Genomic DNA, 16265 nt, shown 5'->3' with positions numbered 1-16265 from the left:
CCCCTTCCCCAGCAGCCTGTATTAGAGAGGATCTCTAAGCCCTGTGGCAATGGGGCTAATGACTTCCTGGAGCTGGAGAGGGCTGCTGGCCGTTGCGCGCCCCCACCCCCACCCCAGCCAAGCGGCAGAAAGAAGCAGTTGCTCAGAAGCGAGGCGGGCAGCTGCGCGGCGCCCTGACAAGCCTGGGTCTCGCTTTCCCCTGGGCCTGGGAGTCCGCTGCTATCCAAATTCTGTGGGCTTTTCTCCCAAGTTCCCCTTGGCATCCAGGACCGGCCTCCCTCAGCCCCACCATCCAGGCGTCTAACTCCCAGCTCTCTGGGCCAGCGCGCTGGCTTTCCGGATTCCTGGGTGGGCAACGCGCGGAAGGGGGAGGAGGTGGAGGGAGCTTGGGCACCGCCCCCCCGGGAGCCGAGCTCCAGAGCGCCGGAGACTGCGACTCCGAAAAGTAACGCGAGGGGGCGCCAGGACGTGTGGACGCAGGCGAGGCAGCGCAAGGTGGTTTCCGTCCGTGTGAGTGTGTCCATGGGAGTCTTTGTGTGTCTGCGTTTCTGTACATGTGTGTACAAGTCAGAGGGTGTCCGGGTGGGATGTATTCGGGACAACGTGCCTGGTGTACCCCAGAATCAGGTACTCCAAGTGGCTTTTTGATGAGGAGGATGCTTGATATGTTACTATGTATGTGTGGATGGGGAGGTAGGCAACTGTGTATCGTGGTGTGTGCAAGGCATAGCCTGCGAGTCCCTGAAGCCGCATCTTGGATTTGTGAAGTCACATTCCCTCAGGGTTTTTGCCCCCTCCCACCATCCCATGTAAAAGAAACGAGGGCTCTCAACGCAAATCTCCATTACCCTGGTCACATCTTAGCATGTGTCTGAGTGACACTGCCGAGGCTAGGTGTGATACTGTGTTTGTGTAAGTGGGTGTGTCTCAGAATATCAGTGTAACTCTGAATAATAGTATGTTTGTATGTGACCGGTGGGTGTTGGAGGAGGCTGGTTCAGGATTATGAAAGTAATGTGCTTTCTCTGATTAGTTTGTGGATATCATCTTCATGGTGTGTGTGTTTTCCCTTCTCAGTCTCTCCAGAAGCTGTCTCTCTTTGTGTCTCCCCTCATCTCTGTCTCTTTCTCTCTCCCTCTCTCATTCTCTTGGTGACTCATCTCTGCGGCTTTGCCCTCCCCCGGCTTGCTGGGTCTCCCATCCCCCACTCAGGAGTGGGTGGGGGTATGAGGGAATGGGACCCCGGAACTGAAAATCAGGGTGAGCACCCCCTTCCTATCACTCATCATCCCCAGTCCCACCAGTGGCCCTCAGCCCCCTCTCAGTCCCCTCCCCAGGACTGCCCACCCTACACCCTACTGAACTGGGGTGGGCAGGCGATAGGGCAATGATGTTTTCTAATGGGGCCATTTTCAGGGGGACTTCCTGTGCCTTCTTTCAGTTCTAAGTGGAGACCCCTTCCCCTCTCATAAAGTGCCCCCTCCCTGCCTGTCCCCCCATCGCTGACGCAATGAAAGGCTGCAGAGGTGAGTCACCAGTTGGGGGGAAGGGAAAGATGGGGGGACGGTGAGCTGCAGGGTCCCCAAGCCCCTGGCCTGTTGTTCTCTTCCAAAGCTTCTCAGGGAAAAGACACAGTGCTCTGTCCCCCCTCTCCTGGCTTTCCAAATCTTCAGCTTGGATCACTACTCCACCGGACCCCAGCTTCTCCTGCTAGCCTCTTGGAGAGTATGAGAGATTCAGAAACAAAGACAGAGATGGATTTATACAAATAACTCAGAGCAAGCACCAGGCGTACCCTCCAGGTTCCCATCTCAGCAATGCCTTTTCCAGCTCTGTCTCTCCATTTTCTTTCTTTCCTGCCACCTCCCTCCTCTACCGATTCCAGGATTCTGTCCCCAGTCCAGCTTTTTTCCAGAAGCCCCTAGAGGCAGCAGGATATGAAGGGCGCATCACATCTCTGAGAGGTGGGGTGTGTGTGAATGCGCAGACCCAGGTAGGGAACTGAGACGAAGAGAGGCGGAAACAGACCCAGAGATTCAGAGTCTGTGCAGGCATGATCCAGGTTGTGGAATGACCAAGCCTATCACCCTGGGTGCCTGGCTTCCACCTTGCTGTCCCCTACTCCACCCCATGCTGACTGAAATTCTTGGAATGTCAGTGTCTGAGAAGCTCTCCTGAGCTTCTGGGCTGAGTGAAGGAAGGAAGGGGTGAAGAGTTGGGGAAGAATGGAGGAATGATCTGAAAATGGGGGGCAAGGACCCAAACTTGGGGGCTGCAGATGAGTGGCTTTACTTTACAGAAATCTAGACATGGTGGATGTGGGGGAGGGGCGAGCAAGATCAAAGACAGAAACATCCACATAACTTCTAACATATATCAGAAGGTATGGAAGGACCCAGGGAAATGCACAAAGACACATGCGTGTACACACACACACACACACACACACACACACACACACTATTGACACATCAAGCCAGGCTCACTTTTCAGACACCAGCAGATGCCCAGACTGGATGCACTCAAAGTCTCCCAACCACGCAAGTATATGGACACTCAGAAGGATCAGAACCCCTGCACACTCATACTTCTACAAAGACATCTGGACACAGGCAAAACACACGGCCACACAGATTGGGAGAGATTTCATATTTAAATTGGAACACTACCATGCCCATCCACTCTATCTGATTAAATACACAACTGGTCTTCCAATTCCCTTTCTCCCCACCCGTTTATGTTTCATCAATCTCTACACACACACAAACACACATGCACATATATGTACATGCACACACAGGTGGATGGGGACGTACACAAGCCCCCAGGAACACAAACTGTTTCTCTAGGTGCCTGTCTCCCCTCATCTCACACTTAGTTGTTAGCCCCATCAGCTCTCAGTCTGCCCCCCCCCCCTTGGCTCCTTCCCTCCCCCCTTCTCTCTTGGATGGTTTCCCCTCCCCCCTCCAGATGTCAGAGCCATTTCACTGATTCATCCTCCTCGGGAAGGTAACGTGACCCCCTCCCCATTCCACTGCTCTCAGTAACCAGGCTGGGAAGATAAAGGGGAGAAGAGGAGGAGAAAGGAATGAGGGGAGCTCACAGGGTTAGGGAGTGGTCCTAGACAGTTGTGTGTGTTGGGGGATGGGGGTTAATCACAGCCTTGGGGTCTGCTGCCCCCTCCTCTCTCTGCTTTCTTTGGCATCTCTACAGTCACCTTGGTTCTCAGGGCTTTTTTTTTTCCCCCCTCTCCTTTAGCCTGTTCCTTCTACCTGTTCCAGATTCCTTCCTCCCTCCCTCCCTCTCCTGCTCCCATCTCCTCTCTCTTGCCTCTCTCTCTGCTCCTCCCCACCTCTTTCCCTGCAGAGCTGATGGGCTTTCTTCTGGGAAAGTCGAGCCACTGATGGAACCGAGAAGCCACTGCTGGCTATAGAGGGAAAGCACGTGAGTGTGTGTGTGTGTGTGTGTGTGTGAGAGAGAGAGAGAGAGAGAGAGAGAGAGAGAGAGAGAGAGAGAGAAGGAGGGTCAGTGCTAGGAAGAGATGAGGAGGGGGTTGAGGACTAGCTCAGAAAGAGTCTCTGAGCCCTGACAGACTGCCCTGATCTCGGTTTCCAGAGTCTTAGGGCGCGGGTGTCCTGCGTGTGCCCACAGGCACCCCTGTGTCCGCAGTTCTTGTGTGTCTGGCATGTGTCATTGTCACTCCCCCCTTTCCCTGCCCACGCCCCCGCACAGCTTTCTGCCTGCACCGCAGCCCCCTTCAACCTCCCTCCTCCCCTTCATTCCTGCAGTGGCTGCTCCCCTTGCCTTCCTCTCTTCTCCCCTACCCCCTCCCCATTTCCGTCCTCCCCCCCCCACCCCCGCCCACGGCTGGTCTCCCTTCACTGGACCCGGCTCGCTGATGGATTCTCTTTGCGCAATCTGTGCGTCATCGCCCCCCCCCCCCACCACAACCTCTAGTTGTCCAAGCCCCCAACCCCAACCCTTCTGGCAGGAGATACGGACGAGGGGTCTGGTGGTAGAGAGGGGCTGTCTCTGACGTTGCACACCCACCCCCACCCCACCGCGTTCAAACCTTCCCTTCCCTTTAAGCGGTGGAGAGAGCTGGAGTTGAGTCACCCCCCCAACCTGCGCAACCCCCTCCCCACCTGGTCTGCTCTCGCCCTCCAAACGTCCTTTGGGGGGGAAGCAGAGGGAGGGAAAGAAGCAGGAGGAGGGTGGGGAGAAGTGGGCTGACAAGGGGCAAGCGGGGGCGCCAACATACGCTACAGAGTGAGATGGACAGAAGGACAGACACACCTTTTTCTCCAAACACGCACCGACTGTGAACAGACAAGACAGAGGCACACACATCCTCAATCTTTCCCCTTTCTTCTGACTCGGACCCTTTCCAACGGGATTACCAAAACCGCAAGATCCACCCATCTGCCCCGGCCCAGGACTGGCACCCCGCACCGTAGATCCGCGAACAGCGCCCGCAGGCGCGCAGATCCGTCCCTCCTCTCTCGGGTTCACGCCGTCCTTGGGTGTGTTCCCTATGGACCGTGCGTGCGGTCGGGGGATGGGGAGTCCAGCCCCTTCCTCGGCTTTGGAATCTTTATCCTCCCCCTCCCCAGTATGGATCTCCTACTGATACCCAGTCAGACTCCGGGAGTGCCCCCATCCTATTTGGCTCAGCGACGCGGGCTGCCGCAGCTGCAAGTTGCTCTGTAACCCACCCTCCCGCTTTGCAGCGTCTCCGCATCCACCCTTCCATTCATTCTCCCATTCATTCATTCATCCTTTTCTCCTCGTCCCTCCTTCATTCATTCATAGCCCCCTGCCCCGCCCGCCTCGGCGATTTCATTCATTCATTCATTCATTCATTTCCCTGGTGCTAGGCTAACGCACGCCCCTCTAGCCGAGGCTCCCAGTGCGCAGGCGCAGGCCGGGAGAAGACCACATCCTCCAATCACTGGGCAGCCCCCCGCTTCGAGGCACCCGCCCGCTTCCCCATGAATGAACATTGACGTCAATGGGGCGGAGCCAGCCCACGTGACCCTGCGCTCTCCCCTTTATAAGGCGGCAGCGGCGCGGGCGCTGTCCAGCGTGCTGAAGCCGGAGCGAGCGAGTCGCCCAGAGCCGCGCGGACCCAGCTGAGCCCAACCCACTGGACGCCAGAACTCGACCGTCGCTCCTATCCCAGCCACTGCTCGGAGCCGAGGCGGACGCGTCCCGATCTTTCCCTGTCCCCACCCCGCCCCGACCCTCCTCTCCACCTCCCGCATCGTGACACCAGCTGGTAAATACTCCGCTGTCCATCCCTCAAACCCTCAGCAGCCGTGGGCGTGAGGGAGGGTTTCTCTCTCCTCCCGGATGGGGGTGTTAAAAACACAGCGGGGAGACCCCGGTAAGGGTCCCTGATAAGTGGGGGAGTCGCCGCTTTTCTCTTGCTGCTGAAGTCGCCCACGCACCATCCGGGGAGTCCTGTGGGGAGGGAGCAGAGATTTTTTTCCACCTTATCTTAGCTGCTTAGTACGTGGGCGCTGGCAGTGAGATGGCTTAGGCAAGGGGGCGAAGAGGCATTGGGGGAGCGAGGGTTGCGGGCGTTTTCCCATTTACACGACTCCAGAGATCGGCACAACATCTTCCTCCTTTGCTTCTAAACGTCCCTCCTCTGGGTAAGGTTAGGGGGATGAGGGAAGCCCTGGCTTTCCTGATTAAAGGTGGGGGAAGGGGATATAGAATCAGAGAGCGGAAAATTCTTACAGAAACCCTCTCTTTCTTTGGTCCCTTCTATTTTTCACAGTCTCCGGCAGTCCTTTGGTCATGAAATCGCTCAGGTTGCAGGCTTCCACCCTCGTCTGCTTCCTTCTACTGATCAAGGGGTTGGGAGCAGCGCCCCCGGGGCACCCTGAGGCGCAGCCACCTCCCCTCAGCTCTGAACATAAAGAGCCGGTAGCTGGGGACGCAGCACCCGGGCCGAACGATGTTAGCGCCCCAGAGGTCCGAGCCGCTCGAAATTCTGAGCCGCAGGACGAGGGAGAGCTTTTCCAGGGCGTGGATCCCCGGGCGCTGGCCGCGGTGCTGCTTCAGGCACTTGACCGCCCGGCCTCGCCCCCGGCTCCCGGCGGCTCCCAGCAGGGGCCAAAGGAAGAAGCAGCAGAAGCTCTGCTGACCGAGACCGTGCGCAGCCAGACCCACAGCCTGCCGGCGCCGGAGACCCAGGCACCTGCGGCCCCGCCTCGCCCTCAGACTCAGGAGAATGGTCCCGAGGCTGGAGACCCCTCCGAGGAGCTCGAGGCGCTAGCTTCTCTGCTCCAGGAACTGCGAGATTTCAGTCCGAGCAGCGCCAAGCGCCAGCAAGAGACAGCGGCAGCAGAAACGGAAACTCGCACGCACACTCTGACCCGAGTCAACCTGGAGAGCCCCGGGCCGGAGCGCGTGTGGCGCGCTTCCTGGGGAGAGTTCCAGGCGCGCGTTCCGGAGCGCGCGCCCCTGCCACCCCCCGCTCCCCCGCAATTCCAGGCGCGTATGCCCGAGAGCGGGTCCCTTCCTGAAGCCCACCAGTTCGGGGAAGGGGTATCCTCCCCCAAAACACATCTAGGTGAGGCATTGGCACCCCTATCCAAGGCGTACCAAAGCCTGGGCGCCCCTTTCCCCAAGGCGCGCCGTCCGGAGAGCTCACTCCTGGGCGGCTCTGAGGCTGGGGAGCGCCTTCTACAGCAAGGGCTGGCGCAGGTAGAAGCCGGGCGGCGACAGGCAGAGGCCACACGGCAGGCCGCGGCGCAGGAAGAGCGGCTGGCAGACCTCGCCTCGGACCTGCTGCTCCAATATTTGCTGCAGGGCGGGGCCCGGCAGCGCGGCCTTGGGGGTCGGGGGCTGCAGGAGAAGGAGGAGGAGCGAGAGAGCGTGAGGGAGGATGCGGAGGCGGAGCAGGAGAGACGCGGCGGGGCGGAGAGGGTGGGGGAAGAGGATGAGGAGGCGGCGGAGGCGGAGGCAGAGGCGGAGGAGGCGGAGAGGGCGCGGCAGAACGCGCTGCTGTTCGCAGAGGAGGAGGAGGACGGAGAAGCCGGAGCCGAGGACAAGCGCTCCCAGGAGGAGATGCCCGGCCACCGTCGGAAGGAGGCTGAGGGGGCAGAGGAGGGCGGGGAGGAGGAGGACGACGACGAAGAGATGGACCCTCAGACGATCGACAGCCTTATTGAGCTGTCCACCAAACTCCATCTGCCAGCAGACGACGTGGTCAGCATCATCGAAGAGGTGGAGGAGAAGCGGAAGCGGAAGAAGAACGCCCCTCCCGAGCCCGTGCCGCACCCCCGGGCCGCCCCCGCCCCCACCCACGTCCGTTCCCCGCAGCCCCCGCCTCCCGCCCCCGCCCCCGCCCGAGAGGAGCTGCCCGACTGGAACGAGGTGCTCCCGCCTTGGGATCGCGAGGAGGACGAGTTGTTTCCCCCGGGGCCCTACCACCCTTTTCCCAACTACATCCGGCCGCGGACACTGCAGCCACCCGCTGCCTCGCGCCGCCGCCACTACCACCACGCCCTGCCGCCTTCGCATCACTATCCCGGCCGGGAGGCCCAGGCGCGGCGCGCGCAGGAGGAGGCGGAGGCGGAGGAGCGCCGGATGCAGGAGCAGGAGGAGCTGGAGAATTACATCGAGCACGTGCTGCTCCGGCGCCCGTGACCTGCCCCGGTCCCGCCCCCGCGCGCCGGAGACGCGCGCGCTGCCACCCCCCCTCCGTGTTGCTCCTCTCCCCTTCTAGGTGTTTGCATGCACCCCAGCCCCATCCCTGGCCGCCGCCTGGCCCCGCCCCTACCCCCGGGTCGCCCAGCCCCAGGGCTGCGCCGGGACCTGTCAGACAGCTTCCCGGATTCGAAGCCCGAACTCCCCCAAATTCATTCAAGGGGGCTCCCGGGGCCATCCCAGGCGGGCGGGTGGTTTGTGCGAATTCCCTCTCCTACCACGGCCTCTGGTCCCCACTAGTCCCTCTCGGGACGTCCCCGTCCAAAACCGGAAAAAGCTATTCCAGTTAATTGTGTGAAGAAGTGTCTGTCTCCTGCCCTTTGGGCCTCCCAGGAGCCTCTCCACCCTCTCCAGTTCGGTGTGAATTTACCTATTCTTTCCCTTCTCTGTTGTAAATACCCCTCACGGAGGAAATAGTTTTGCTAAGAAATAAAAGTGACTATTTTATTAGGACTTTGTTCTCCCTTATTCACCCGTCCCCTTGGGCCTCCGTGGTCCTCCCCAAGGGGCGGTGAGGGAAGCGCCAGCCACAACACCCTGTTCAAAAGTGAGGGTAGTGGAACCACTTTCAACCATATTCAAGAGTAGAATATGACCCACATCTACTAAGAAAGCCTAAATTCCACTTCCAGCTTAGGGGTGGTGGCGGGGGGTAAAGTCATTGGTCCCCAGGGTGGGGCAGCTCCAGGCCACTTTGAAGGCTCTTCTGTCCATGATCTTCTGGCCTCTTAGGCAGTACTGGTGGCTCCCCACAGTCCCTGTTCCACCTACTCGCCTCCCTTAACTGCCCCCTAAATTCCCTGGTCCTACATACTTCGCAACAAACAGGGAGGAAGGGCCTCCAGCTATAGAAACACCTTGCTTTTAGACATTTCTCAACCCTTTGCAAAGCACACAGGGTTGGATATACTGTTGAACTCCTGACTCCTCTCTCCAAATAGAACTAAACCAGCTGAGGGGCGCCTGGGTGGCTCAGTTAAGCGTCCAACTCTGGGCTTTGGCTCAGGTCACGATCTCATGGACGGTGAGATGGAGCCCCGAATTGAGCTCTGCGCTGACAGCACTTAGCCTGTTTGGGATTCTCTCTGACCCCCCTCTCTCTGCCCCTCGCTCCAGCATTCTCTCTCTCAAAAGAAATAAAAACAAAAACAAAAAACAGCCGAATGAAATGTTCCACAAAGAAACCTCAGAGGTGTGAAACTATGTCCCCAGGAATGGCTCCTACCTGGCCAAAGGCAGCTCCAGAGCCGGAGACACCGTGTTCAGAAAGGCACTGAGCTCACAAACCCATTTGGAATAGGGGTACCAGATAAAGTACAGGACACCCGGTTAAAATTTCATTTTGAATAAATAGCGGATGTGTTTGCGTAGGACACATAAACTAAAAATATTATCACTCAAATTGAACTGGGTGTCCTGTATTTTTTTCTTCCTCTCTCTCTCTCTAACTCTGGCAAACCTAGTTCCAGGGAGGTGAAGAGGCAGTGTTCCCGTCCCCTCCTGACTGATCCCAGAAGCTTTTCCTTCCTTCACAGAGCCTAAGCAGGCAAAGTCCAGAAATGCTTTTCCTTTTATTTCAGAGGAAAGGAAATAAAGTCAGCCACTTCCCACACCCCACCTCTTAGCTCCTGCCTCACCCAGAACACGGAGTGAGGGAGGGACAGTCTCCCATAAAGCCTGCCCTTCCCCCAAAGCTCACTTCCCTCAAAGTGGCAAGGTTAGAAAAAAATTAACCACGCTGTCCCTCCCCTGGCACTGGACAGAGTCCCCACTGCAGCCAAGGAGGAGGGAGGAGGAGGGCAGATGAGGGGAAAGGACTTCCCTCTCAAATACACAGGACCCCCCCTCCCCGCCCCTGCCCCAGGCAGAGAAGATGCCCTGGCTGACTATGGGGCAGGGTGGAGGTAGGTTTTGGGGCAGGGAGCAGAGAAGAACCCTGAAAACCTTTTCCCTTTAACCTGACATATTTATATATTTACAGTTATAAGGGAGGGGAGTGAGTTTGGGGTAACATTAGTTCTTCAAAGGCAAGGAATGAAAGCCAAATAGCACCCCCATTTTGGTCACATTTGCCTACCTCCTAAAACCTTCATTGGGGAAAGGGGAAACAGGAGATAGAGGTGGAGGGAGGGAATGTTTGAGGGTCCTGAGCCCACAGCTCACTCTGAAAGAAGGTGAGGCAGCAGAGGAGGGACAGCTGGGTCCCGTCGAGAAAAGGGGGCACTCATGCCCTGCCTCTCCACCAGCTCCCCACATCTCCACGCGACCCAGGCGGGGGCTACGCCAGACCCATCTCCTCCAGCACACTGCGAGGCGACTCATCCTCCTGAGGCAGAGACAGACAGAGGGTGACGCAGAGACACCAGGAGAGGCGGACAGGGAATGAGGCAGAGGAGGGTGGGCAAGACAACAACATCACGAGTCGGGGAAGCAGAGAGACACAGGGAGGGGAGAGAGAAGCCAACATGAGCTCGAGGCTGGAACAGCTGGGGACCCTTCCGGGGAGCTCCCCAGTCTCCAGGGACCACCCCCCAGAGGCCAACTGTGGCGAGGAAGGAGGTCCAGGTTGAGTCCACCACCACCCAGAAAATCCCAAACCAGGAGCTTGGTGAGCAGGGGCGCAGTCTCAGTATCTGAGGGGGAAGGGTGTGAAGCTGGGACGGGGGCGGGCAGGGGAGGGAACCTGCTTTCTGAAGGCTGGGGGTGCCAGCTGGCTGGGTTCTTTTATTCAGAGTGGGGGCAGGGAGTAATCAGTTGGCATCAGGTCCCTGAGGGAAGGTGAACCAGACTGCAGAGAAATGAGTCATTAGGGTCTGAGCAGAGCACTAGTAACAGGGGTGGGTGTGTGCCAGGGCACGTGTGTGTGTGTGTGTGTGTGTGTGTGTGTGTGTGTGTGTGTGTATAAAGGGGAAGTCAGACCAGTGAGGTGGCAAGTTCAATTCTGCTCTTTCTCTTACTGCAGAGATGAGCCCCCATCTTTCCCCCTCCTCAGAGCCAGCTCGGGCCAGCTTGCTTGTCATTGCAGATTCCGGTGACTCATCTCCCTGCACCAAGTCTCAGCGGTGGCACAGCAGAGAGGGGGCAGGCAGTAATGGGGTGAGGGCGGGGGCGTCAGAGAGCAGGAGAACCCCCAGCCAGGCACCCTCTACCCCAACCCCCGAGTCCCCGCCACCCTTCGCTTCTGAGGAGCAGAGGCTTTTGTGTGTGTGTGTGTGTGTGTGTGTGTGTGTGTGTGTGCGCGCGTTAAGAAAAAATGGAGAAGGAGAAGACACCAGGAGAGTGAAGAATCATGTGCCCCTTCTCCAATTCCCTGAGCAACCCTAAATGCCTAGAGAAGGATGGGACACGGGAGATTCAGCTAGGATGGGACACCTTGGGTCTTGGGAGAAAGAGGGGGAGCGGGCCCAGCGGGCTGCCTGCCACCCATACCTCCCACCCCGAGCAGTCAGTGCTTGAGGGCAAGCTGGCCAACTGGGTGCTGTGGGGGTCAGACACCACAGGGAGGGGGGCCCCCTTGGTGGCGGGAAGGGGGCAGCCGTGGCTGGCAGGCAAGGTGTCCAGGGCAGGGAGGGCACCCTCCACCACGGTACTCATCTTCCTCCTCACTGTCCCAGGCCCGTACCTCCTGCAGCAGGTCTGCCTGCTCGATGGCCTTCAGCACACTCTTCTTGGAGGTGTCCTGGACGTCTCCCCCCATCAGAAACTCGTCCAAGATGAAGTAGGCCTTCTCAAAGTTGAAGATGATGTCCAGCTCGCACACCTGGGAGGAGGGGGAGGGAGAAGGCAGGGTTGAGTGTCAAGGTGCGTTCCCACCCCACCTGCACCCCAGCCGCCCACTTCTTTTCTTTTTTTTTCCTTTTCTTTTTTAAATGTTTATTTGAGGGTGGGAAGAGGCAGAGAGAGAGGGAGAGAATCTCAAGCAGGCTCCACACTCGGTGTGGAGCCCCACATGGGGCTTGATCTCACAACCAAGAGATCATGACCTGAGCTGAAATCAACAGTCAGGCGCTTAACCCACTGAGCCACACAGGTATCCTGCCCACTTCTTTTCTCATCATGGCTCCATGGTCTTCTCTTTGGGACCACTTCTCCCACCTCGGGCTCTTGCCACGCAGGTCGATGACCTCCCCAACCCATAGGCCTTAGCGTTCATTTTGACTTTTCCTTCTTGACTGTAGTTCCTGCTGCCTTCCCCTCCAAATCTGTGACATTGTTCCCACCAGAGGCTGGCTAGTCTCCCTTCCTAGACACTATGGAGCAGAGGAGGAGACTCTGAATCACAGGTAGAAAGACTTGAGTTCTAAGCAAGGCTCTGCCCCTAGGCAGCTAGATGCACATGTCACTTCATTTCTCTGAGCCTCAATTTTCTCATCTGAAAATGCAGATAACAACACCTACTCGCAGGATAGAATAAGGAGCAGACACGAGAGCCTGAAAGCCCTTTGTAAACCATTAAGTGGAATACAAATTATGGAGTCATTACTATTCTCCATCTAAGATCTGAGCTGTCAATGTCCAGGCTATACCCCAGATCAGTTAATTCAGAACTGCTGGGGGTGGGACCCAGGCATCACTAATCAACAACAACAACAACAACAACAACAAACCTCTCCAGGAAATTCCAATGCAAAGTCAAGGTCAGGATCCACTGATAAAATCTGAACTTGGTTTCTGTCCTTATGGGAGAGGTCCGAGCTGAGCTCCACTTGATTAAGTGGCAGATTCTGATCTGCCCCCCCTGGGCCCAGGGGCCGATTAAGGGATATGGCTAATAGGCTTAAGGCTTAAAATGGGAAATTAATTACTGTTCTCACTGCTCCAATTTCACCTCGCCCAAATCTTCTAGGCAGAGCCTGGAAGGGTCCCAGGGTTTGGTAGAAGAGGGGACTGCTGGGTACGAAAAGGTGGGTGGGGACACTTACGCTGCCGAAGTATTTGTCCAGGAGCTCCACATATCGGTGGATCAGCTCCAGCGTGATGAGCTCATTGTCTTGGCCCTCGATGGCGCAGCAGAAGTAGAGGCTGGCATATCTGTGGACAGGGGCACATGCGGGGTAGCTGGGGGGGCTGCTGGGTCTGCTTCCGGATCCAGGCTTTCTGCACTCAAACCTCCCATTTGCCCTCATTTTCAGCTCAGGGTCTATGTCCCTACAGGACACAGGCAGGGTGACCCCAGGGTATGCAAATAGTAACTCACTTTGCCTCGAGGTGGCTCTCACAAGCACAGGCAAAGACAGGCATGCACACTCTTTCCCTCTCGCCCTCTGACCTGTTCAGTTTGATTCAGCAAAATCCTGAGTGAACTAATCCACCTGCTCAAAGAAGGAACTGGACGGGGTGTGTGTGTGTGTTGGGAAAGGTGGTGCAGGACCTAGGACTGCTGAATGAGGCTGCGAGGGACGTGTGCAATGGACAAGAATAGGGCCTTTGCGACAGAGGTGAAGTAGGTGTCAGGTTGAGCAATACAAGTGGGGAACAAGAAGGTCTTCAAGGGAAGTTCGGAGAGTAAAGGAAGAAGCTGGAATTCATCACTGCCCTCCGGATGCCCTTAGTTTCCAATCCTCCCTGACCCGAAGGGATGCCTTATTTCTCGGCCATCTGAACCCACTGCCAGGCTCCAATCAAGCAGGGTCCAGACCGGTCTGAAAGCCGGTGGTGAGTCACCTCTTATAGACGACTTTGAGATCCCTCCACTCCAGGAAGCTGCACATCTTGGGCTTGCGAGCCAGGACCACCTGCATAAGCTCCCGAACCATTTTCTTTCGCTCCTTGTCCGATGTGGCCAGGTACCATTTTTGCAGCCGCAGCTTCCCCTGCCGGCTGAACAGCAGCATGAATCGCATCTAGGGAGAGGGGGCAGAGCCCAGAGAGGGCCAGAGACCCCAGAGAGGGTCAGAGATTTGGTTCTCTGAGTTTGTTTACTCCAGAAACACAGCCACAAATGCATCCATCACATCCACACACATCTAACTCTTCTCTATTCATGGCCCCGGTTGCTTCGAAAATCAGCCCTTGCCATCAACTCTGGGTATTCCCGCCAGCAGGTGCCCTTCCTTCTGGAACATGTCAGAGCTTCTGAGTCTGTCATTTGGGCTCAAACCCTGGCTCTACTAGTTGAGTCATTTGCCTTGGGCAATTATTTCATGTCTCTGGCCCTCAGTTTCCTGGTCTGTAAGATGGATGTAATAAAAGTACCTTCCTGTTTGGAGGGATTAAACGAGTTGATATATGCAACTGTGCCTGTCACGTGGTAAGCACTGTAACACATTAAGAGTCAGTATTATTATCCCTTCACCTTCTGTCTCATACTTTTGTCTTCCACAGGTCATTAAAATGCCTAATAGAGTGACAAACAGCCCATAGCTGAAGTCAAAGAGAGGTCTGCTTTCTTCCATGGTCCTTCTGTCCACCACCACGCTGAAATAGGGTATTTTGTCTCTAGAAAAGCTACCTCAATTCTCCACCCCATCCTGGACATACATTCTTGCTGATGTCCCCAGTGCACTGCCTTCAATTGCCAGTCATATGCCCAGGGGCATTGGGACCCCCAAATTCCACCCTCCTCTCTCCTCAGCCATCCAGGCATCTGGCCACTGACAGTCCTCTTTTTTTTTTTCCTTTTAGGGTGACTCCTGTTAGGCACCGACACCTCTCCAGACACCAGGTGACAATTTCCCTTTCAGTTCCTCAGGACACTGCCATTCAGGGTGGTTCCTGAAGCTTTGTGCAACACAGTGCAGGCTGAGTTGAGCGGGGAGGAGGGCAGAGCCCTCACTACCCTGTGCACCCTCAGTTTCCCAGTTCCAGGGGGTCCAGTCTATATATCCTGGAGTTATCGCCTTGTCCCTCCAGTGCTCCTCTCCCCGGGCATTACCAGGGCTGGAATCCGTGGGTGTTTGAAACAATACTACTTTAGGGTTTGGGGCGGTGGGGAAGGGAAAACACTGCTAGCGTGGTGGGAGGGCAGCAGACGGGCGCAAGGGAGCCCTGCGCGTCTGAGATTGGGGGGCGGGGAAGCGGGAAGCCAGCAGGAAGACGGAAGGCCTGGGCTCCGGAAAGAGAATGGGATGGGGGGCGGAGAGCCAAGAACACGGGAGCGGGGGATCCGAAGCCTGGGTCCGGGAGAGCAAGACCTCGAGCCCACTTGGCTTTCCCATCTCACCCCAGCCTGTAGGCGAGCTGGGAGATAAAGCGAGGCAGGACGTCCACTCCTCGGACCCGGAAACTGTCCCCTCCCACACACGGCTCTCCCTGCGGGCCGCCGCTCCTCTGGGCTGCTCGGGAACAGAGGGTCTTGGTGACCCGCCAACCCCGCCGCCTCCCTCCGCCGGCAGGCCCCCGCGCCCCTCTTCCTCCTGCGACTTCCCTGCGGCAGTGGTCGGGAGGTCCCCTTGGACCGCCACCCGCGACGTCCCCACGACTCGGGACGGTCCCGCCGCCCCTAGTCACCCCCCTCTTGCCCCACAAATGCGCCCCTCCCCGCCCCTTCTCCCTAAAGCCATTTCCAGCTGCTCTTCCTTCCGAGGCCGGCTCGCCCACCCGCTCAGGTAAGTGGGGCCTGTGAGGACCGGAGGAAGAGAGGGCGGCCCGCACAGAGGGCGGCCCCCAAGGACCCCCGCAGGTGCAACCCACGCCCCTCGGTTCCCCCTCCCCTCCCTCTCCGCACAGCCTACCATCCTGCAGCCTCCGGCTCGGCGCGTCCCTCTTCGGCCACCGTACGCGCCAGCTCCACTCCCTTTCTTATCCTTTCTCCTCCTTCCCTCCCTCTAGCCTGAAGCCCCGCCCCGTCCCGCCCCGGCTCGGAGGCCCTTCGAGTGGCGTACTGCGCAGGCGCCAGCGCCGCGGGGCGCGCGGGCGGGGCTGGAGGCGGAGAAGCGGAAGCCATGGCAACCAGGTCCCCGACTTCGGCTTTGAGTAGCTCTATCGTCATGGTAACAAGGCTTTCTGGTAGGCTGGTTGGGGGATGGGGGGGTGGACAATGCGGTCCTCGCGCTTCTGCACCTTGAGGGGGAAAAAGGCGGGAAAAGGGGTGAGAGGCGGAAGGGACGACCATTGGAGTTTGTGAGGAAGCGGGGAGGACTAATGGAGGGCCTGGGGCGATGGAGACGGAGCAGGGTGGGAACTGGATTTGGGGTAGGGGCGATGACTTGGGGAAGGCTAGACAAAGCGCGGTGGTGGGGCTGACATAAGATAAGGATGGAGCCCAAAATAGACATGTACTGAGAACCTGCCAGATGCAGCACTCTCCTCAAGTAAGAAATGCACAGGTAATGAGGGAGACGGGAAATAAGAAAAGGAGGGGCTGATATTTAAGCGATGTGAAGAAAAGGGAGAGGGGCATGAACGAAGGCCAGAGGAATGTAGAGCATCTTACAAGGTGAGCATGGGTCGAAACTGAAAAGGGACACAGGTAGCCTAGACCCAAGTTTAAAAATGAGGAGGCTGTGGATTGGGCTACGGGCTCTTTGGCTGTCCATGTGCGTGTACCTTTCCTTGCGGTCAAGTAAAGCGGTTCGCACCTAAGAGAAAATCTTAAATTTTGT

The 16265-nt window shown here is 57.5% G+C and overlaps 2 protein-coding genes across 4 annotated transcripts; one reads left to right on the top strand and one right to left on the bottom strand.

Annotated features, from left to right (window-relative positions):
- The first annotated feature begins 370 nt into the window (after positions 1-370).
- On the top strand, positions 371-8169 carry VGF (VGF nerve growth factor inducible). 3 transcript variants are annotated; one of them, XM_023247006.2, is made up of 3 exons: positions 371-495; positions 5059-5278; positions 5786-8169. In XM_023247006.2, the coding sequence occupies exon 3, from the start codon at positions 5806-5808 to the stop codon at positions 7660-7662; it is 1857 nt and encodes a 618-aa protein (XP_023102774.2). In that variant the 5' UTR covers positions 371-495; positions 5059-5278; positions 5786-5805; the 3' UTR covers positions 7663-8169. The 3 variants fall into 3 exon arrangements, with proteins under 3 accessions (XP_023102774.2, XP_023102773.2, XP_019675814.3); XM_023247005.2 differs by having other exon boundaries at positions 447-510; XM_019820255.3 differs by lacking the exons at positions 371-495; positions 5059-5278 and adding an exon at positions 5541-5657.
- A 1105-nt stretch (positions 8170-9274) lies between these two features.
- On the bottom strand, positions 9275-15533 carry AP1S1 (adaptor related protein complex 1 subunit sigma 1). Its single transcript, XM_003998527.4, has 5 exons — positions 15396-15533; positions 13387-13565; positions 12645-12753; positions 11345-11482; positions 9275-10048 (listed from the first exon to the last, which is right to left on the bottom strand). Exons 1-5 carry the CDS (start codon positions 15396-15398, stop codon positions 10001-10003), a joined length of 477 nt encoding a protein of 158 aa, XP_003998576.1. The 5' UTR covers positions 15399-15533; the 3' UTR covers positions 9275-10000.
- Positions 15534-16265: the final 732 nt, after the last annotated feature.

This window comes from Felis catus, chromosome E3, assembly GCF_018350175.1.
Source record: "Felis catus isolate Fca126 chromosome E3, F.catus_Fca126_mat1.0, whole genome shotgun sequence".
Taxonomy (NCBI): Eukaryota; Metazoa; Chordata; class Mammalia; order Carnivora; family Felidae; genus Felis; species Felis catus.
This window is presented reverse-complemented; position numbering and strand designations above follow the sequence as displayed.